This window comes from Ctenocephalides felis, unplaced genomic scaffold, assembly GCF_003426905.1.
Source record: "Ctenocephalides felis isolate EL2017-DRISC unplaced genomic scaffold, ASM342690v1 CF-g0.4_SCAFFOLD_01886, whole genome shotgun sequence".
Classification (NCBI taxonomy): Eukaryota; Metazoa; Arthropoda; class Insecta; order Siphonaptera; family Pulicidae; genus Ctenocephalides; species Ctenocephalides felis.
Genome location: NW_020538040.1, coordinates 2,419,552 through 2,444,120, shown reverse-complemented (window position 1 = coordinate 2,444,120; position 24,569 = coordinate 2,419,552). Strand labels below are relative to the sequence as shown.

The window sequence follows — 24,569 nt, the reverse complement described above, 5'->3', positions numbered from 1 at the left end:
ATGTTTATACTGGCGCCACTATTTGCAACGGTATTTGCAAACGGACAGACGGACAGACGAACTGATAGGACGGACAGGACGGAAATGCGAACGATATGTTTGTATGTACATGGTGAAGATTTTTCACACGAAACAGATTCGATTCACAAAGGCTACAACTCTAACAGCTGTATCAAAAGATGGCGCACTGTTTTATTTGACTTTAACCGGTTCAATTCTTAGATAACTCTCTTATATTATTACTTGCTTAAAAGTCTCGCTTATTATCTTATAATACTTTTATATTTGGCAGTAAATTTGATGTTTAATATTTTTTCCTATCATTACATTTTGCTCGTCAGTAGAGTCCCTTGTGTTCGACACGTCACAATAAAAAAGTCGAACTAAAAAAATAACAAACTAAAAGGAACTCCACTGACGTTGAGAAGGAAATAAAAAGGGACTCTACTGACGAGCACATTTGAAAAATAAGAAAAAGGGACTCTACTGACGAGCAAACTTAAATAAAAAATAAGAAAAAGGGACTCTACTAACGAACAAACTTTAATGAAATATGAAGAAACGTTACTGACGAGCAAACATATATAAAATAATAAAAAGGGACTCTACTGACGTGCAAACTGAAAATAAAAGGCAAGCAAATATTGCTATTTTATAGAAAAACAATAATAATAATAATAATAATAATAATAATAACTCACAGTTTTGTATCCTAATATAGCAAATATTGCTATATTAGGATACAAAATTGTAAGTGTTTTATTATTATTATTATTGTTTTTCTAAGAAATTTCTCACATATAACTTATTTAGTTTCAATTTTTATAGTTAACTTGATTACCACTGAATGATGGCTAAGATGCTAGCCGAAACGTATGGATTTTAAATAAATAAACTTTTAATAAACTCTCTCATACTATTTTTATTTATGTTATGCCCGAATTTTAAACCCAAATTAAAGATATATATCAACATCAAATATACACTTGTAATGGATAACGCAAAATGCTAATTTAGATTACCATATTTTAAATTTTAAATTATAACACACTGATGATGAGACAAACCTAGTCTCGAAACGTTTGTGAATATATGTATATTATATCTTATATATAAAATTCTTCTGTAACGACGATTGAAAGGATACTCCTCCTAAACGACTTTTTGGATTTTGATAAATCTTTCTGTAGTTTGTTAACGGATTCTAAAATTATGGAAAATAAAAAAAGATGTAATAATATTTTATCCTCAAAAGCAATTGTTTTGTCAATACAAGCAGAATACAAATTAGTAGAGTTCCTTTTTTAGGTTATTCAAGTTTGCACTTTAATAGAGTTTCTTTTTTATATTTTAATCGAGTTTTCTCATCAGTGTAGAGTCTATTTATTTTTTATTCAAGTTTGCTCGTCGGTAGAGTCCCTTTTTCATATTTTATTGGGAACAAAGAAATTCCTAAAAATGACCCTATTAAGGACCACCCTAATATATATATATATATATATATGTATATATATATATATATGTATATATATATTTTACATCTCATATATACAATTCTTCTGTAACGATGTTATATACTACGATACTCCTGCTCAACGATTTTCGGATTTCGATAAATCTTTCTGTAGTTTATTAACGAATTTTTTCCAATTTTATGAATTATAGAAATACATTTATACTTATCCTTTACCCTTTACCTTGCAGAAAATTCGGGCCCTCCAACAATCGACCGACGACCTCTCGGCCCGTCTGGCCTCTCTGGAGGCCCTCCGAACCCAATGGAGGCCCCCGAACGCCCTGACGGACAATCCGGTGACCGTTCGGGAGGCCCTGGACGCCCTGAAGGCCGGTGGGGCCCTTGGGGAAAGATTGGCGGGCGTTCAGAGGGCCGTCGATGATGTTAATGAGCTGCAGCAGGCCCTTGCTGCACAGGGGATCACTTTGGGCCAGCATCAGTTGGCCCGGTTGGAGGATCTTAATACCAGGTAAGGGGGAGGAATAGATTTATGTGTATGTTTGTATGTATGTGTATATGTATATACATATATATATATATATATATATATATATATTAGGGTGGTCCTTAATATGGACATTTTCGGGAAATTCTTTGATCCCAAGGGGTCAAACGACTCCAAATTGATAGAAGAAAATTCTCTGAGAGTTTCAGCTCTTAATATTAACATTTAGATAGTGCGCCATTCAATTGAAAGTTTTGTACATTCATTATTAACATTGCGGACTATCTAAATGTTAATGTTAAGAGCCGAAACTTTCAGAGAATTTTCTTTTATCAATTTGGAAACATTTGAGCCCTTGGGAGCAAAGAAATTCCGGAAAATGTCCATATTAAGGACCACCACAATATATATATATATATATATATATATATATATATATAGTATATATATATATATATATATATATTATTATTATTATTATTATTATTATTGCTCTATTAAGTATTTTTTATTAACATAACCTCACAGTTTTAACTGTCAACTAAATTATAACAATATTTTCCGTAATACGTTCATATATGGTGTTATGTTGTAAAACTTAATATTTTTAATAAAAAGAATAGACAACTAACGAGCAAAAGATTTTAAAAAGGACTCTACTGACGAGCAAACTTAATATTATTATAAAAAATAGAGCAGGGACTCTACTGACGATCATAATAACAAAAAAAGGACTCTACTGACGAGTTAATTAAAAAAAACTCTCCAGGGACAAATTTGATTAAAATATTCAATTAATTAGAAAAAGGGACTCTACTGACGAGCAAATTTTAATTTTGATGTGGGAGATAAAAAAAGGCCACTACTGATGAGTAAATTTTAATTTTGATTTGGAGAATTAAAAAGACTCTACTGACAAGCAAACTAAAATAAAATGAAAAGGGACTCTACTGACCAGCCAACTAAAATAAAATGAAAAGGGACTCTACTGACAATTAAATTAACAAAATAAAGATTAAAGAACTCTACTGATGAGCAAACTAATAAATATCAAAAAGATACTTTACTGAAGAGCAAACAAATAAAATAAGAAAAAGGGACTCTACTGACGAGCATACTAGATTTTAACTAAATTGAATTTAAAAAAATTCTACTGGCGAGCAAAATGAATTAAAAGTGTCAAAAGGGCTCTACTGACGAGCAAAATCTAAGAAGGGACTCTACTGACGAACAAAATAATAAAATAGGAGAAAAGGGACTCTAAAGACGAGCTACAGTTTGCTACAGTTTTATCAAATTCTAATTTAAATCTCAACGGTCGTTGTAAACTTCAGAATGAACTTATGTCTAGTACCAGAATCGCGAAGAACTTCATTGTGTAAGCATTTTGTGCAATATTAAATACAGTAATTCTGACTACCATTATTCAAGAAAACGCACACACAAAACAATATAATTTTTTAGTTTATTAGTAATAAAAATAAAATGGTCACTTTTGTACTACTAAATGAGTGGTTATTATTTGAATATACATATGAAAAATATTATTCGTTATTTTTTTAATATAAATATGAGGAATAAGTTTATACGAATTCAAATTTAAATGTCAAAATTATTACAACTTCAGAGCGAATCAAATCAAATACCATTCGTGAACAACTTCATAGTGAAAGCACTTTGAATGATATTAAATACAGTAATTTTGATAATTGTTATTTATTCGTCAGTAGAGTTTCTTTTATTGCTCACAATGAAAATTAATTTGATTCTGAGTTGAGTTCCTTCTTTAATTACTAAATTGAACCTCTATTTGCTCGTCAGTAGAGTTCTCTCTTTATATTAATCTATCTAAATATTATGTTTGTTCGTGAGTAGAGTTCTTTTCTTATCTACTAGATCAAAATAAGTTTTCTTATCAGCAGACACTTATCCTTTTTTATTTACTGGATCAAATTCAAATATACTCGTCAGTAGAGTCCTTTTTTCTCTTGTTATTAAAGTTTGCTCATCAGTATGGATTCTTTTTCATTTTCTCCTGATCTAACTTAATTGCTCATCAGTATAGTTCATTTTGCTTATTTAGTTATAGTTTCCTTGTCAGTAGAGTCTTTTTTGCTCGTCAGTAGAGTCTTTTTTATCGCTAGTATCATTATTTTTTTTGTTAGTTTGCTCGCCAGCAGAGTTTTTTTCATCTTTTACTTTTACCATTTTACTCTTTTGCTCATCAGTAGACTCTCTTTTTATTTTTTATTAAAGTTTGCTCGTCGGTAGAGTCCTTTATTCTTATTTTATTTAAGTTTGCATGTCAGTAAAGTGACATGTTCTTACTATTTTTTTGTTAGTTTGCTTGTCAGTAGAGTTCCTTTTTGTTATTTTATTCAAGTTTGCTCGTCAGTAGAGTTCTTTTTTCTCCTACTTTGACATTAGAGAGTTTTATTCTTCATATCGAATTTTCTTGTTAGTAGAGTCCTTTTTTATTTTGTTCGTCAGCGCAGTCCCTACAATTCCCTTTTTAATTCATGGGCTTATTGTTCAAATATTTATTATGAGAGTAATCTAGATTTAGTTGGTTCGTTAGTAGAGTCCTATTTTTTAAAATAAAACAAATCTCTTGTTACAAATTTTGCCGACTTATATTATTATTAATATATTTATGGGCCTATTCTCGGACAAAATCTCGGTTAGTAGAGTTTTTTGGTTTAACATCTAGGCTGCTTCTTAATTTCCTCGTCAGTAGGCTTCTTTTTCAATATTCACGACACATTTCAGGCAGGTTGCTCGTCAGTAAAGTCCCTTCTTTATATTATTTTATCTAGATATGAAATTTACTCGCCAAACAAAATATAAAAAAGTAAAAGAAACTTTACTGACGAGTGAACTATAAAAATTAAATATTATACAAAATAACTGTAATTAATATTCAACAAAATACCCAACACTCTGAAGTCAGTCGCGCGTGGTGCTGATTTTATCTCTATTTTAACAGTTGACATTTGAATTCGAATTTGTAATGTGATGATTTTAATATTTTGAAATTATTATTATTATTTTTATTAAATCACGTGCTTATTTGTAAACTTATTGTTTTTGGGCATTTAATATTTAAATGAAAATGAAAAAAAAAACTATTTACTATTATTAGAATGCTTTCATTTAATTAATTAAGTTTAATAATAGTTAATTTCAAAATAAATAGAAAACAGAAAAAGAACTTCAGAAAAGCGTTTTAAAATTAACCGGGGTTAAATTGTTAAATATTACAAAAGAATTTATCAGCATTTTTAGTAGTTTATTTATAGTAGTATATAGTAGTCCTAGTTCATGTTTATTTTTATTTTTGGTAATTTATTAGAGTCCTAAATACTATTAAAGCTTAATATATATTTTTAATATAATAATAATAGGTTTTGCGCGCCATTGTTAATTTATAACATGGATGTTTGTATGAGATTTTTTATTATCTTGGTTCTCTTTTATATAACTGTATATAATTTGTCTAAACGCACACAAAAATCCCTTTTAATTTTTCTCATTCAAATCTCCCGCCGAGCAAAAGGTTTCAAATTTCATCCGAAAAAAATAAAATACAAATAAAAACAGCTGCCCGCTTTTGTGACATATGGCGACGATAGACAGGGCGCTGATGAACCATTTTGGTAATATTTTACCAAAAAAACAAATTTTTAATATTAATATTCATTATCAGATATACTAGTATTTATTTTATCACCATATTAAAAATAATATAAATCTTTGCCGATTTAGAAATAAACAAAGTTTTAATACATTAGTAATAGCACCAAGTTTTTATTGTTTTTTTAATAAATTAATGATGAAATGCTGTTTAATAATAGGTAATAATAATAATAAGTGATGTGTTAAAGTTTAAATATAAAGTGTAGTGAAGTTTTTTAAATGGTTTTTTGGAAATAACTCAATAAAGTTTGGTTCAATAAAGTAAGGACAAATTAAAAATGTCAATACCGTTGAAAAAAATTAATTATTTAGTAAAACTAATCAGTACAAAGATTTTTACCGAGGTAAAATATATATACCAATTAGGTACAATTGGTATATATATCTATATATATATAAATCTCGTGTCACGATGTTGGTTCGCGATGGACGCCCAAACTACTGGACCGATTTTAAATTTTAATGGCTCATCGTGTGCATATATATCCAACTTAGGTTATAGGAAATTTTGAAAAGTAAATTTGAAATATAAATATATAATTTTTATAAATTTCTAAAAATTTTGACAGAAAATGACCAAAAAAAAAACAAAACACTAAAATGACAAATGTCAAAATTAAAGGAAATTTGGATATATAATTTTTGAAAAAAAAATTTGACATTTCAAAAAATAAAATTCAAAAACATGTACATATATAGAAATATCCAACATTTATTCCAAATTTGATGAAATGCTACATACAAAATCACTGATTATAGTTTTAAATCTAATTAAAAATCAATGCTTAAAAATTTAAATAAATGTTGACATGAAAAAAAAAATTAAATGTCATCTGTCAATATTTATGAAAATAATTATATAAATAGATTTACAATTTATATTTATTTGATTAGCTTACCAAATTATTTCGGATACCAAAACTTCATCAAAACCTTATAGATCAGAGATCACAATAAAAAAGCGACATATTGAATTTAAAATTATTCATAACAAAATCAAACAAAAAATTTTCGACCAAAAAGGAAATATTTTGACATTTACAAATATACTGCATATTGAATATATGAAATTGACATTCACTATTTTTCAATTAAATGAAAATGTAAAAAATCAAATATTTATATAAAAAATTGTATATTCAGATGAAGATACTGATTTGTTAATTTAGACTGAAACCTGATTTATTCATTAATTTAAAAAAAAATTGACATAAACAAAATTAAAATAAACAAAACACCTGCATCATGCGTTGGAATTAATTATCGAAGTGTAAAGAAATTTGTGTAATTAAAATAAAATATTATTATTATATGAGTTGAGATAAATTTTGATTGCCATCGCAAACAGAATTTATCATACAGAAAATTGTAACCTCTTAAATGGAATAGTACAATCTGAAGGTATCATTGCAATCTGACAAAAATAAACTAGACAAACTAAATACTATATCATATTATATTAAATTTCGATCCAAAAGAAAATATTTTGACAGTTATAATTAATTTGAAATGAAATGCAAATGTCAAAAATCAGATCTTTATGTAAAAAAATATTTATTTCCACAATATTCCCGTGTTGAATTTGCACTTTTTTACGAATTTAACAAGCATATAATATATTCATTGATCACTTAAAATAATTATTATTTATAATAAATAAATATTGACGTATTTGACATGACAAAAGTATAATAAACAAAACGCTATGATGCGAGTGAATTAATTTTTGAAGTATGAAATGTCAAATAATTTTGAAAATTATAACAAGTTTTTAACTATTTGTCAGAAAGAATATATTTTATTACAAATTCATACTCATATCAAGCACCAAAGTAATAAATACTATTTATAAAATGACATATTATTTATAGACAATATGATTTTAATGCATATTTTAATTATATGTTTTATATAAATATCAAATAAATATATTTATGTTTCACTTGATTTTAATGAAAATAATTCAATGCCAAAATAAAAAGTATACATCTAAAATTATAGTCTAAATATTACAATTTTGATAAATAATCATCCATTATTTTACAGTACAAAAATTGATAAAAAATTAATAAAAGTGCCAAAAATCAAACATTTTATAGATTTGGACTCGGATTTCTCAGAACTTTATCCATTTCAGGGATAGTATGAATATCAATTTGCAGTCGAAAATTTATATAAGTTATTAAAACATTATAGATCACAATAAAAAAGCGACATATTGAATTTAACATTAATCATAAACAAAATTCTGACAGTTCAAAAAAAAAATGAATTTTTAACGACTTCAATAAGATACACGATACAAATAAATTAATTATTCCAAGTTATGTTATAGGCAATATTGGCAATCAAATTATAGATATAAATTATATCATATTATATTAAATTTCGAACCAAAAAGGAAATATTTTAGCATTTAAAAATTTAGTGCATATTGGATATATGAAATTGACATTCAATATTTTTAAATTAAATGCAAAAGTAAAAAATCTGATATTTATATAAAAATTATATATTTAGATAATAGTACTGCGCTGATTCAGACTAAAATCTAATTTATTCATTGATTAAAAATATTTCACTATTTGACATAAATAAAATTAAAATAAACAAAGCACTATGATGCGTTCGAATTAATTATCGAAATGTAAAGAAATTCGTGTAATAAAAATATAACATTATTATTAATATATCATGTATATTATAAGAACTTTTGCAATGCGGAAAAATATTTTTGATGGCAAAACAGCGTTTGCCGGGTCAGCTAGTATATATATATATATATATATATATATATATATATATTTTAATTTCAATAAGTATTGCGACTGTTAAATTAATAACATCTAGTAATTGGTATATCAGCTCTCCTATTAATATTGGGATTGTCAGGAGAGTTCGTTCGTCCTCCATTTTCGTATCAAAACAGAAATAGAAATGTCACAAGCGGCTCGAAAAAAAATAATACGTTATAAATAATAAATATAAATATAAATAATATAATTTATTGAATTTGTTAATGTGCAGAATAGTTTTTGTGTTTAATTTTGTATAACAAAGTGTCCCAAGAAGTACTAATGCAAAATAGAAATTTGAACTGTCACTTTTTTGGGGTTAGAAAATAATTATTTTTGTATTTTTCGTGTTTTATTAATATTTAATACTAATAAGTTTATAATAATATAAACGTGGTGATAATAATATAAAAGTAAACCTTGTTTAATTAACTAAGTCGTGTTTTAATTTTGAATGTGAGTTTTGTAGTGTTCTATAGATACTAATACAAAATAAAATGTAAACTGTCACTTTTTGGGGTTAGATAATTATTTATTTTAAATTATTTGTATTTAAACTAATTGTGTATTAATTTATTAATACTATATACTAATTTGTTCATGATAATAATATAAAAGTCGTTTTGGAATAATATATAGTTCAGTTTTGTGTTTAATTTATATATTTTTTTGTATTTTGTTCTGTCGAAACAAATGTAAAACTTATAAACGTCACTTTTTGAGGTTATGAATTTAAATTTAAAATTTTAGTGTATTTTGATCAATTTATTTACAAAATTCTATTTAGCTTGATACAATGGTGGTTTTAATACATTACAAAATTAAATTGAACAGTTTTCTGGTATAAAAAGTATAAATTTTAGTTTATTTTTATAATTTGTGCTTAAAATGTCCTAGGAGCTTTAATAATGGAAGTGGCGAATATGGTTAGGTGACAAATTTTAAATATTTTTGGTGTTTTTTCAATGAATTAATAGTTAAAAGGTGTTTAATAATAATTATATACTAATAAGTGATGTGTTAAAGTATAAATATATAAAGTGTAGTGAAGTTTTTTAAATGTTTTTTGGAATTAACTAAATAAAGTTTGGTTTAATGAAGGACAACTTAAAAATGTCGATATCGGTGAAGAAAATTGATTATTTTCGTGTTTATTGCTTTTTTAACAATTAATATCGGGTTTAAAAGTTTTAAATAATTCACTAATGACTTAAAAATAGATATTTAATTAAATTTTAGTATTGTTTTTATCATTTTATGTTTAATTTTAATATATGTGCTTTAATAATGTTAAAAATAATATTAATTTACAAAGGTGTACAAAATTGATTATTTTTGGGTTTCTTGGTGTTTTTATCTATTTAAAATTGTTTTAATGGTTTAATTAATTCACTAATGATTTAAAAATGTATTTTTATTTAAAAATGTATTTTTAATCAAAATTCAGTGTTTATTTTTATCATTTTATGTTTAATTTTAATATATGTGCTTTAGTAATGTTAAAAATAATTAATAGTAATGTTAAAAATAATAATGTTAATAATAATTAATTAAATAAATAATAATAATAATTAAAAATAATAAAAGTTCGTTAATACTAAAATAGACATAGATATGTCGCCTACATTTAATTATATTAATATATTAAAATTAATTTATAATTAAAATAAAAAAGACAATTTTACATTCGTTAGTAATATTAACTCTAAAATTTTATGATTTTTTTTGCCATCGTTCCTTTGACTATAACTTTAATAAAATGTCCTATTTTTAATTAACAGGTCAATGTTAATTAAATGTTAACTAATTTAGTGCACATGACGACTTTGCTAAACTAGTTTAATTTTGTGAACATAACTAAATACATGATATTTAAAATAACATTACAAAACTAAATATGTAATATTATTAAATTTTTAGTGTTAGGGTTTATCTGGCTATATTAAAAATTAATTAAAAATTGATTTTTACTTATATTCCAAAAATAAAAAAATGACTTAACATATATTATAGTTAATATAAATAGTGAGTTAAATTAAATATAAAAATTGCTTGATTAAAATATTTGATTAATAAATATATAAATACATGTTATAAGTTAAAAATATTTTTAAATGGCACCAGAAAAAGAATTATATTTCTGTCACAACATCCTAGTGTTTGTTTTCATGATGTTTTAAGCCGTTTTGAATCGTTTGACACCGAAATTGAATTATCTTGATTTACAAATTTCAAGTTGTACCAATTCAAAATTCAACAATTTTTCCTAAACAATTTTGTTCGAAAAGTTTTTAAACGTTATATACAAATTTATAGATAATTTTATTGGCTTTCTAACAATATACAATACTATAGTTATATTTTAATTCTGTGTAATAAAATAAACGTTTGTATATGAAATGTTTTAAAATTACTGCATTTAATTTTGAACAATGTACCCAACACTATGAAGTTGTCCGCGGTTTTGATACTGTCAACTCTTTTTTGACCGTTAAGATTTAAATTTAAATTTAAATTTACAATACAATATTTGTGTTTTGATCATTTACTATATTTATATTTATAAAAAATTGCTGACAATATTACATATATAATGCAAAACAATAAGAAAAATATCAATTAAAATTGAATGGTATGTGTAAAATCACAATTACTATTTAAAACAACGTTCTGTGCGGATCAGAAGCAAGGACTCTACTAAAAAAAATAAACTGTACTGACGAGCAAACACAAAACAGGACTCTAATACATGATATATGATAATTTTGTTCCAACACTAACAAACTGTTAAATACAGATTTGTATAAATAAAAGTATCTTTTTATTAGCTTTTTAATAATATATAATACTATAGTTATATTTTAATTCGTTCGAGTTTGTTTGAAAAGTTTTGAAACGTGACATAAAATTCGAAAAGTGTTCGTATAAAGTCACATTCTAAACCCACTTGCAAATACATTTGTTCTAGTTTGTCTCTTAGGCTGTGCTTAGTCTGGGTAATTTTTTGAATTCTTAACAAAATTACATTTCTAACATAAAATTGAAAAAGTGCTCCCTTAAAGTCACATTCTGAGCACATTTGCGAATACATTCGTACTAGGTTGTCGCTTAGACTGTGCCTAGAAGATTTTTTTTCTTTAATTTTTGCAAAATTGAAAAAATGCTTCTGTAAAGTCATAATCTAAACGCGCTTACAAATATATTTGTACCACTTTGTAACTTAGATAGTGCTCAGAGTAATTTTTTTGAATTTCTAACAAAATTCAATTTTTATAAATAATTCTACATAAAATTCGAAAAGTGTTCCCGTACAATCACAATATAAACGCACTTGCGTAAACATTTGCACCAGGTTGTCACTTACACTGAGCTTAGTCCGGGTAATTTTTTGAATTTTTTAACATAAAATTACATTTTTATAATTTACAAAAAAATTGGAAAAATGCTCCGTAAAGTCACAATCTAAACTAATTTGTACAAGGTACAAGTAACAATCTAATTTGTACAAGGTTGTTACTTAGACTGTGCTTAGCCTGGGTAATTTTTTGAATTTTTTAACCCAAAATTACATTTTCAAAATTTACATAAAACGGGAAAAGTGCTCTGGCTCAGTAACATTCTAAACGATATGCAGATTTGTAGATAATTTTATTAGCTTTCTAACGATATATAACAATATATAAGTGCTAGAACAAATTTTAGCAATATAAACCCAAATATAAAAAAATTTCACCACAACCACCAATGTCTAAACTACAGTTTCAACTTTACAGACTTCTCTTGCTAAATTTTGTTCGAAAAGTTTTAAAACGTTATATACATAGTTGTAGATAATTTTCTTAGCTTTTCAACGATATATAACAATATATATATATATATATATACATATACATATTTTTCTTGCAAAATTTTGTTTAATATTTGTGTTTTATCATTAACTATAAATAATTTTGTTAGAAAACTTATTGAACGTTATATACACAGTTGTAGATAATTTTATTACCTTTTTAACGATATATAACAATATATATGTTGTGGAACAAATTTTAGCAATATAAACGTACATACAAAAAATGTAACCATTAACCACCAATGGCTAAACTACAGTTTCAACTTTACAGGCTTCTCATGCTAAATTTTGTTCGTAAAGTTTTAAAACATTATATACAGATTTGTATACAATTTTATCAGCTTTCTAACAATATATAACACTATTATTAAATTCAAAATATTTATAACAAAATAAACGTGCAACCCATGTGCAACCAAATAAATACACAGTGCTACAAAACAGGCTCTAAAAACATTACCAAGTGCAAATTCACCAATCCCAAACCACTAAGAAATACCCAAAACCCTCAGTGAACTTATCAAATTCCATTTTTTGGAAAATTTCGAGTCTATATATTTTTAAAAAATGGTTTTCTCTAAATCCGGCCAATACGATTTGTGCAGATGGAAATTGCTGCAAATTGCAGTCGATGAGAGGTACAAGCAATTCTGCGAGTTCGGCAAAGAAGGCGGCGTGACGTCACAAGGGTTCCTGACGGGTTCCGTAGAGGCACCTTGGGAGAGGGCCATCACTCCGAGCAAAGTGCCTTATTATATCAAGTAAGTGGGAAAATACTTTAAATGTTATATACAGATTTGTAGAGAATTTTATTAGCTTTCTAATGGTATATAATAATATATATGTGTTGGAACAAATTTTGGCGATATGAAGGTAAATGTAAAAAATGTCACCGATTAAATTTTAAAGTTCATATATTTTTCCTAAACAATTTTGTTCGAAAAGTTTTTAAACGTTGTATACAGAGTTGTAGATAATTTAATTAGCTTTCTAACGATATATAATACTTATAATATATTTAATTAAATTTAAACAAAATCAATATAAATATAAACCACGAACATTTATTTATAACTTGAACTATTTCAAATTTGGAGCTGTCAATCCGCCATGTTGCAATTGGAACTGTCAAGCAGACATTTTGTTTTTGCAACTGTCAATAAAAGAAATTTTAAACTCAAACAATGTGGACGCCTCACGATTTTTAAGTTCACATATTTTCCTTCTAAATTTTGTTAGAAAAGTTTTTAAACGTTATATACAGATTTGTAGATTATTTTATTAGCTTTTTAAAGATATATAATAATATATATGTTGTAGAACAAATTTTATCAATATAAAGGTAAATATAAAAAATGTCACCGATGACTAACTAAATTTTCACACATTTTTTACAATTAATTTTGTTCGAAATGTTCAAACGTTATATACAGATTTGTAGATAATTTTATCAGCTTTCTAACAATATATAACATTATTTGCTATTTAATATTATCTAATAAATTTAATAATTTTTTGCTAAAAAAAAATGTCTGCATTGTTTGTCAATTTGTAAAAATTAAATTCCAATATACAACTATATGTTTATACAAAGCTTATTAAATTATTTACAAATATGCATTTTTACATTTGTATTCGTTGCAATAAAATTATTAATAAAAATTTGCTTCAATTTTGACATTAAATATTATCAATACATATTACATAGAACTAAAAATTAAACAAGTTACACTTCTCACATTTTTCTGAATTAATTTTATTTGAAAAGTTTTTAAACGTTATATACGGAGTTGTAGATAATTTTATCAGCTTTCTAACGATATATAATAATATATATGTTGGAACAAATTTTAGCAATATAAAGGTAAAAATAAGAAAAAATGACCAAAAACCAATTAGTAATTAAATTTTAAACTTTACATATTTTTCACAATTAATTTTGTTCGAAAAGTTTTCAAACGTTATATACAGAGTTGTAGATAATTTCATTAGCTTTCTCACGATATATAACAATATAATTATTTTTTTCATTTCATTATAATAATTACAAAATTATAAACAAAGTGCTTATTTGTAACAGTCACGTTTTAAATAGTATGAAAACTTAAAGTAAGATTTTGATGTTTACAGATTTTTTTAAGTTAATTTTTGTCCTAAAAGTTTTTAAACGTTATATACAGATTTGTAGATAATTTTATTAGCTTTCTAACGATATATATATATATATATATATATATATATATATAATATATATTTTATTAAATTTAAACAAAATGAATATAAATATAAACCACGAACATTTATTTATAACTTGAACTATTTTAAAATTGGAGCTGTCAAGCCGCCATGTTGCATTCGAAACTGTCAAGCCGACATTTTGTTTTTGCAACTGTCAATAAAAGAAATTTTAAACTCAAACAATGTGGACGCCTCACGATGGTGTTAATTTCAAACTTTAACGAATTATTTTTGCATAATTTTGTTCCAACACTTACAAATTGTTGTATACAGATTTGTATATAATTTTAGCTACTTTCTAATAATATATTATAATATATAAGCGTAAAGTTGAATTTTGGCATAATGGTAACTAAATGTTTAAGTTCACATATTTTTTGTTCGGAAAGTTTTCAAACGTTATATACAGATCTGTAGACAAATTTATTACCTTTTTAACAATATGTTACACTTTTGTTATGTTTTAATTTTGTATAATAAAATAAACGTGGATATAAAAAAGTGCAACCGATGAAACTAATAATATAAAAGGACACTTCAAAGTTTAGAAATAATTTGTAAATAATTTTGTTCGAAACGTGTTAAAGTTTAATATACAGAGTTGTAGACAATTCTATTAGCTCTTTAACGATATATAACAATATATATGTGCTAGAACAAAGTTTAATAACATAAACGTGAATATAAAAAATGTAACCTATAAAACTCACCAATGGCTAACTAATGTTTTAACTTTACCGTTTAATAAACTATCAAGTTTTAAAATGGCGTAGAACAACTGTCAAATGTTATCTTCACAATAATTAATATTTGAACATAATTAAGATATTTCAGCTTTAAATTTTACTTGAAAAGAACACTAAAGCTTATTTTATAACTATCTATTTTTATATTATACTACTAAAGAGTCAATTGCGCAAATTAATATTAAAATTATAATAAAAATATATCGATATGTTTGCAGCATAGACGCTTAAATTTAAAATGGCGGAACAAACTGTCAAACTCGTAAATACAAATTATGATACAGTAAGTTTAAATTTTAACTGTATATATTTAAAAAACACTTGAATTTATTTAATATCAAAAGTAACATTTGTGATTATAATTTACAAAGGAAAAATAGACATTTGTAAAATTCAAATTTTACTACTTATAATAAATCTTTGAACACATTTGAAACTGTTAAATTTTAAAATGGCGCAAGCAACTGTCAAAAATTATTAGTATTTAAAGTTTTGAAGTTTAACTATTTAAAGTTAAAAAATACTTTTATTTATTTAATAAGAGACGTACATTTATATTATATCAACAAATTCCACAAAATTTTAATTATAAACTTTTATAACTTCAACTAGCCATTTTAAAATGGCGGAAACTGTCAAACGTTGTCTATAATTTAATTAATGTTTACTCGTAATTACGGTATTTTAGTTTTCAATTCAACATGTATTAAATTAATACTATATCTATATTATATTATAGTATATTTATATTATACGAAGAAATAGTTATTTGCAAAAATTTCAATTAGAATTATAATAAATCATAAGTTACATGGAATTAAATAGATAAAATTTCAAAATGGCGTTAAAAGCTGAAACAATAAATTTGATTTATTTTGTTTAAATTAAATGTTTAATGTTTTATATAATACATATATTGTTGAATTTATATTAAATTTTATATGAATAATAAAATACATTGCTTTGTACATTGTTTATATATTTAAAATAATCACATGCAATGCATATATTATAATGAGCATAGATACTATATATATAGATTGACACAAAACAAAGAGAGACATATATAGAGTAGAACATAGTGTGTTTAGTATCAATCTTCAACAAATATAAATATACGTAAAATATAAAACAATATTATAATTGTTATTCGTGACTTTATATATATATATATATATATATATATATATATATATAATTATATTTCACTTATAAATTAAATTGTTCTTTCAAATTTCTTTTGTTATTAAAATAGCGGATCGACTGTCAGTTAGTAAGGTTAATTTTTAAATTTTTATGTTTTAAAGTATATAATGGTTGTTTTTTTCCAATTTCAGCCATCAATTGGAAACGACGCATTGGGATCACCCCAAGATGATAGATTTGATGAACTCTTTGGCCGATTTGAACGAGGTTCGATTTTCGGCCTACAGGACGGCCATGAAGCTGAGGACCGTACAGAAAAAACTAGGAAGTAAGTAAAAATTAATTACTAATATTTACTCAGTTACTCAATAATTACTCACATGTGTCTTTTGCCCTTTTAGTGAACATGTTGAGTCTCTCTAGTGCCCTAGAAGCTTTCGACAATCACGGATTAAGGGCCCAAAATGATAAATTGATCGATATCCCTGATATGGTGACCGTCTTAACATCCTTATACGAAATCATAGCCAATGAGAACCCGAAGGCCCAAATCAACGTCCCACTATGTCTCGATTTGGCCATAAATTGGCTGTTGAATGTTTACGATAGTCAACGAACTGGCCAAATCAGAGTTTTGAGCTTTAAAGTCGGTTTGGTATTACTTTGCAAAGGTCATCTCGAAGAAAAGTATAAGTAAGTATTGTCGATGCAGTATAAGAAATTGCATGATGTGGGTTTTATAAATTTGTTTTATTTTTTAGGTATCTTTTCCGGTTAATAGCCGATCCTAATCGTTTGGTCGATCAAAGGAAGTTAGGATTGCTTTTGCACGATTGCATTCAGGTGCCGAGACAGCTGGGTGAAGTTGCAGCTTTCGGAGGTTCAAATATTGAACCGAGCGTTAGAAGCTGCTTTGAGAAGGCCGGAAAGGTAAGATTCATAATAATAATAATAATAATAGTAATAGTAAATATTAATAGCTGCAAATATTTTAAATTTATTAATTAACAATGTTTGTGAAACTTAATATATCTTTTAACAACATTATTACAAATCGAATACTTTTTGAACCATCAAAATCGGTCCAACCGTTCTTGAAATATAATAAATGTATATTACACAAGTAAAAATTCTTTCACAAAAAGTCTATCACGCACGTTCGAATCACAAGCCTCGACCGAACAGCATAGACTTAAACCTTAAATCGTTAAACATAATGTTTAACGCGCTCTACGCTCGATCCATACTTAGAAGTTCGAAGGGCATCCTTGACACCTCAAAACATAGACCGATACTATTTTTTGAACGATACGACTTTAATGTTACGGAATACGTTGGTAAATGTGATAAATAATAGTTTTTGCCTATCGGCAAGTAGCTAGATGGATAATACACTATGATAAAAGATAAAATAGCATGATTTGGGTTTGTATTAAGTTTTGTTAATGATAAAACTAAATAATGATTAAAATATTTTACTAACGCTTACCATGCGTATCCGAGCCTAAGTAAAAATGTATGAGAAAGCGTCGTGTTAGGATCGGACGACATGGCGAGCAAATATCGAATTTAAGATATTGAAGTATGGTTGAAGATTTTATCAGATAAATATAGGCATGTGGGGTATCAAATGAAAGGTCTGGATGAACCCTAACTAGAAATCATACTTAAACATTCTAAAAAGTAATAGGGTTCCGGACAAGATATTTATTTATTTCGTAATGTCAATTTTTACAATTTTAAAATACAAGAATCCGTTGTAGGAGCAACTGTGTTAGATTATGTTATAGATAATTGAATTTACCACAAGTTTGCCGAATATTGCGTTCAATTTGGACGAACGGTTCAAAAGTTACAAGAGATTGAATGAAAGGTAAACCAATGGGTTGCAGAACTCAGGGTCTAGTATGAGTTGAGAAGTTTTACTTCAAATATTGGCATGTGGGGTATCAAATGAAAGGTCTCGACGAGCACTAGAATAATATCTTAATAATAGACTTTTGACATCGATAGGATTTTCTATTTTAATTTTGTTAAATTAATTGTTAATTTTTATTTCTAATCTTGTAAAACGAGTGATCGTAAGGCTTATATTCATAGACAGTATTATAGATTGCTTAATTATGTACAAATTTGCCGAATATTTCACTTCTCTAGGACAAATAGTTTAAAAGTTACAAGAGATTTAATAAAAAGTAGACCAATGGGTTGCAGAACTCGAGGCCAAAATTAGTTACTTCAAATGTAGGCATGTGGGGTATCAAATGAAAGGTCTCGACGAGCACTAACCAAATATCATAGTAACTTTCTCAACAAATTGATATAGTTACGCTTACAAGTATACCGAATTGCTGTAAGGCTTCGCAATATTAAACAATACTATTCACAATTTAATTTAACACAACTTTGTCAAATGTTGCATTCAAATCGGACGAACCGTTCAAAAGTTACAAGAGATTTAACAAAAAGTAAACCAATGGGTTGCAAAACTCTAAATCTAGTATGAGTCAAAAAGTTTTACTTCAAATATAGGCATGTGGGGTATCAAATGAAAGGTCGCGACGAGCTTTATCTGAAAATCATACTCAAAAACTCGACAAAGCAACAGGGTTCCGTACAAAACATATAAATCTTAGAAGTTAACATTACTATATCTATTATTAGGTCACTTACACCTAGTTTATTTCTTGTTTCCAGGATTTAACAGCGATCGAAGCAATGCACTTTTTGAGTTGGCTCCAGCAGGAGCCCCAGAGCATGGTTTGGCTGCCGGTGCTGCACAGATTAGCTGCTGCCGAGGCAGCTAAACATCAAGCCAAATGTAATATTTGTAAGGAGTATCCGATCGTTGGTTTCAGGTAATGTTTAATAACCACATATACACGTATGTATAATTTTGTTACGTTTATATGTTTATGAATGTGTTTCATTTATTTACCAGATATCGTTGTCTGAAATGCTTCAACTTCGACATGTGCCAAACCTGTTTCTTCTCAGGACGAAAAGCCAAAAACCACAAACTGACACATCCGATGCAGGAATACTGCACCACGGTAAGCAATAGTATTCTCGGTTACACTTTTTATCTTATATGGCAACACTAATTATAAGGAAATAACTCCAACCAGTTCGAAATAATTGGTACTACTGAAGGGCATTCATTAATCATGTGATCGATTTTTTAGTACTTTTTGATTACCCCTCCCCGAATTTACGAAAAAAACGTTTTTTAATGATCGATCTACACCAAAAAAAGGACTCTTCTGACGAGCAAACTGAAAATTCTTAACTAAAAAGGACTCTACTGCCAAACAAAATTAAATTACCAAAAAAAAAAGACTCTACTGACGAGCAATTGATTTAAATTACTCAAAAATTACATTAACAAAAAAGAGAAATTAAAAATTATATCAACAAGAAACTCTATTGACGAACAAAATAGTTTAAAAATTATATTAACAAAGAATGGACTTTACTGACGAGCAAACTTAGAAAATGCAAAAAGGGACTCTACTGACGAGCAATTTAATTGAAAGTTTCAATTAAATATAAACTAAATTTAAATATTAAACATTAAATGGCAAGCTAAAAAAATAAAAAAGAAACTCTACTGACAAACAAACTAAAAGTCGGTTCGATATTGAAATAAATAAAATGGGACTCTAGTGACGAGCAAATTGATTAAAATTGATTAAAAAAAATAACAAAAAAAGGAATCTACTGACGAGCAATCTTAATTTTGATCTGAAATTTTAAAAAAAGGACTCTACTAACGAGCAAACATCAAATATAAATTTAAATAACAAAAACGGGACTCTACTGACGAGCAAACTAAAAATCAATTTGAAATTAAAATCAATAAAAACAAAAAGGATTCTGATCAATATAAAAAGGGACTCTACTGACGAGCAAACATTAAAAACAAATTTAAATAACAAAAAAGGACTCCACTGACGAGCAAAGTAAAAATTAGATTGAAATATAAAAAAGGACTCTACTAACGTGCAAATCAAAAATTGTATCAAAATTATAAAAATACAAATTATAAAATACAAAATGGATTCTACTGACGAGCAAAATAAAAATCAGATTGAAATATAAAAAGGGACTCTACTGACAAGCAAATAAAAATTTACTTAAATTAAAAATGGACTCTACCAACGAGCAAAATAAAATTTGACTTTAAATAAAGAAGGAACTCTACTGACAAGCAAAGTAAAATTTGACTTTAAATTAAAAAGGGACTCTACTGACAAGAAAACATTAAATACAAACTTAAATAACAAAACGGGACTCTACAGACGAGCAAATTAAATTAACAAAAAAGGGACTCTACTGACCAGCAAACATTAAATAAAAATCTAAAAAAACGTGAAAGGGACTTTACTAAAGAGCAATCTTAATTTTAATCTAGAATTTTAAAAAAGGATTCTACTGGCGAGCCAAATTAAATTAATAGAAAAGGGACTCTACTTACGAGAAAACTAATTTAAAAAAATAGACAAAAGGGACTCTACTGACGAGAAAACTAAAAATCAATTTGAAATTAAAGTCAATAAAAACGAAATAAACTCTCATCAGTAGAGAAAAGGACTCTACTGACGAGCAAAATAAAATTTGACTTCAAATTAAAAAAGGACTCTACTGACCAGCAAAATAAAATTAACAATTAAAGGACTTTACTGACGAGCAAACTAATTAAAAATTGAAATTAACAAAAAACGAGCAAATTATTTTTTTATTTAGAAAATTAAAAAAGGGACTCTACTGACGAGCAAAATTAAAATAAAATGAAAAAACTCTACTAGCAATACACTTATTTCTCACACACCTTTATCAGGCTAATTTAATCATCCGTACATGTTTTTATATCTCTCCTTATCTATCTTTACTTTTTTATATCATATCTTTATTACATCTTAATAATATTAATTTTCTTAAAATCTTTCTTTACCATCACATTCAATTAATATATCCATTCCTCAGACAACCTCCGGTGAAGACGTTCGTGACTTCACAAGAGCTCTCCGTAACAAATTCAAATCCAAGAGATACTTCAAGAAGCACCCCCGAGTTGGCTATCTACCAGTCCAGACTGTTTTGGAAGGCGACGCCCTGGAAAGTCCAGCGCCGTCACCACAGAGGTCAGCACTCGCTCCCGATATGCATTCCAGGTTGGAGATGTATGCAACCAGGTTGGCCGAGGTTGAACTGAGGACTAGGAGCAATTCTACACCGGATTCGTAAGTAGATTTAAATGGCGAAAAATTTTTGTTGAAATATTGGTAAATATAAGTGCGCCCGCGACGGGAAGTTTTCATTTGCCCCGGCGCCCACGCAAGGGGTGCAAACTTTTACCCACTCGTTGTTAGTTTTCTCGTCAGTAGAGTTCATTTCTACTTTTTTGTTTTATTTAGTGATGATGAGCACCAACTGATTGCCCAATACTGCCAGTCTCTAACCGGTCCCAACGACTCCAATAACACGAACTCCAATTCGGCGCCCAGAAGTCCGGTTCAATTGATGGCGGCCATGGACGCCGAACAAAGGGAAGAATTGGAGCAATGATTAGAGAGCTGGAGGACGAAAATAAGGCGCTTCAAGCCGAGTATGAACGATTAAAAAAGGACGGCGGTGATAAAAACGAGAGGGGGGATAGACATGATGGTGATGAGAGGGATGGCGGAGGGGTTAATGGAAATGGTGGAGCAGGTGAGGGAGAGATTTTTTTAAAAAATGACATTTATGTAATAGTTGCTAGAGTTTTTAAGTTATGTTTTGTAAAAGTATTTGTTTTAATTTTTTTTAAAACGCTTGTCAGTAGAGTTTTTCTTGTCATTCTTAATTTGATCGTCAGTAGAATCTGTTTTTTGATTTTTTTTTTAGTTTGTGAATAGTCTCTTTCTCTTTTAAATCTTAAAAATTTAAATTTGCTCGTTTGTATAGTCCCTTCTTAATCTGATTTATCTAGTTTGGTCGTCAGTAGAGTCACTTTTACACTTTTTTAATTTAGTCAGTACAGCCCCTTTTTATTATTTCAGTAGAATTTTTTAATTTTTTCTTGATTTGTTCTTTAATAGAGTTTTTGGCGACACTTTTTTTTTAATTTGCTCGTCAGTAGAGTCCTTTTTGTCATTCTTAATTTGTTCGTCAGTAGAGTTCATTTTGGTCATTCTTAATTTGTTCGTCAGTAGAGTTCATTTTACACATTTTTTTCTAATTTGTTTGTCAGTAGAGTCCTTTCTCTGTTTTTTTCTAGTTTATCAGTAGAGTCCTTTCTTGTTTTTAATTGAGTTTTTTGTCAGTAGAGTTCCTTCTTATTTATTTCAGTTTTTTCGTCAGTAGAGTCTCTTTTACATTTTTTTATAATTTGCTTGTCAGTAGAGTCCTTTTTGTCATTCTTAATTTGCTCGTCAGTAGCGTCTGTTCTTTGATTTTTTCATAATTTGCTTGTCAGTAGAGTCTCTTTTATCATTTCTTTGTGTTTTATTAGTAGAGTCCCTACTTTTAATTAAGTATTCTTGTCAGTAGAGTTCCTTCTTCGTTATTTCAATTTTCTCATCAGTAGAGTTCCTTTTAAAAAAAAATTCTACGAAAATCCAATTTTCTTGTCAGTACGGTTCTTTTCTCTTATTTTTACTGAATTCGTTTATCAGTAGAGGTTTTTTCGACACTTTTGTCTCAATTAGCTCGTCAGTAGAGTCTTTTTTTATAAATAGTTTCTGCGAAATCCCTTTTTTAAAAAATAATTTCTAGGAAACCTCAATTTGCTCGTTAGTAGAGTCCATTTTACATTTATCATTCTTAAGTTTCTTGTCAGTAGAGTTTTTTTTACATTTTTTTTAATTTGCTCGTCAGTAAAGTTCTTTTTATGATTTTTTTTCTTAATTTGTTTGTCTGTAGAGTTTTCTTTATGATTCTTTCCTACTCTGTCAGTAGAGTCCCTTTTTTAAAAAAATAATTTCTAAAAAAATCTCAATTTGCTTGTCAGTAGAGTTCTTTTTATGATTTTCTCTCTTAATTTGCTCGTCAGTAGAGTTCTTTTTACATTTTACATTTGTTTCTCTCATTTTGCTCGTCAGTAGAGTTCCTTTAGTTAAAAAAATCTACTTACAATTAGAATTTTATTTAACGAATAGAATATGAAGTTTTAAGTTTCTATTATTTAATCTGTTTGTCTATATAAGTTTAAAATGGTTATAGAAGAAGATAAGATAGGTTTTTCAGTTTTAAATAACTGTTTAAATTGAAATTGTTTATTTTTAGATTTATTATTACTTAATTTGTTTATTTATTTCTTTTAGGTAATAGCGATACTCTGACGAGATCTGGTAACAGCGATCAGGATATGGTGGCCGAAGCGAGGCTGCTGAGACAGCACAAAGGGAGACTCGAGGCCAGGATGCAGATTTTGGAGGATCACAATCGACAGTTGGAGGCACAGTTGCAGAGATTGAGACAACTTTTAGATGAGGTAAATAAAACCTTAAAATAATAATAAGAAGTGTTATTTGAGTGAAAGTTGGTTAACTAACTAAGAGATTCAGTGTGAAAGAAAGATAGTTTGAGAGAGAAAGTAAGATAAATAGAGAAACGAGAAGTCAGGGAGAGATCAATAGAGAGAGAAAGTGAGATTGTAATAAAGCAAGTAAAAGTTATTGGACAAATGTATTTGTGTATTCAAATTTCGCACGAACCTTATCTTTGGAATACAGAGTGAAGTATGCTATGCTACTATGCGATTAGGCTTTGTTGTGTTTATGTACGACCTGTTCCATATTGTATTTCAAGGAGACCACATCCAGCTAATAAATCATCTTATATTTTAAATTGTCTTTTGGTTAATGTTATTATTTATTTTCTTTATTACCAGTTATGTATAGAGAGTGATGTAGGGAGATAAAGACATTTTAGTTCTAGAGTGATATAGAAAGAAATAGAAAGAGAAAGTGAGACGAAAAGATTTAATTTTACATTTGTTTACATTTTTTTTCTATTTCAGCCAAATGCAGCTTCTCCGTCTAAAACTGGAACTTTGCAAACGAGATCAGTGACGGCTTCACAATTGGCAACGGATTCACCGGCTAAGATGCAGAATGGACTTTATCATGAGTCGAGTAAGTTAACTAAAACATAA

The 24,569-nt window shown here is 27.3% G+C and overlaps 1 protein-coding gene across 1 annotated transcript; it reads left to right on the top strand.

The window, feature by feature from the left end:
• On the top strand, window positions 1–24,569 carry LOC113378386 (dystrophin-like). Its single transcript, XM_026618916.1, is given in 13 exon segments — window positions 1–189; window positions 1,705–1,985; window positions 12,908–13,063; window positions 16,624–16,760; window positions 16,834–17,125; window positions 17,194–17,362; window positions 19,130–19,290; window positions 19,374–19,485; window positions 21,419–21,675; window positions 21,850–21,992; window positions 21,995–22,144; window positions 23,737–23,906; window positions 24,435–24,569. Coding segments are annotated over 13 exon segments (2,352 nt in total).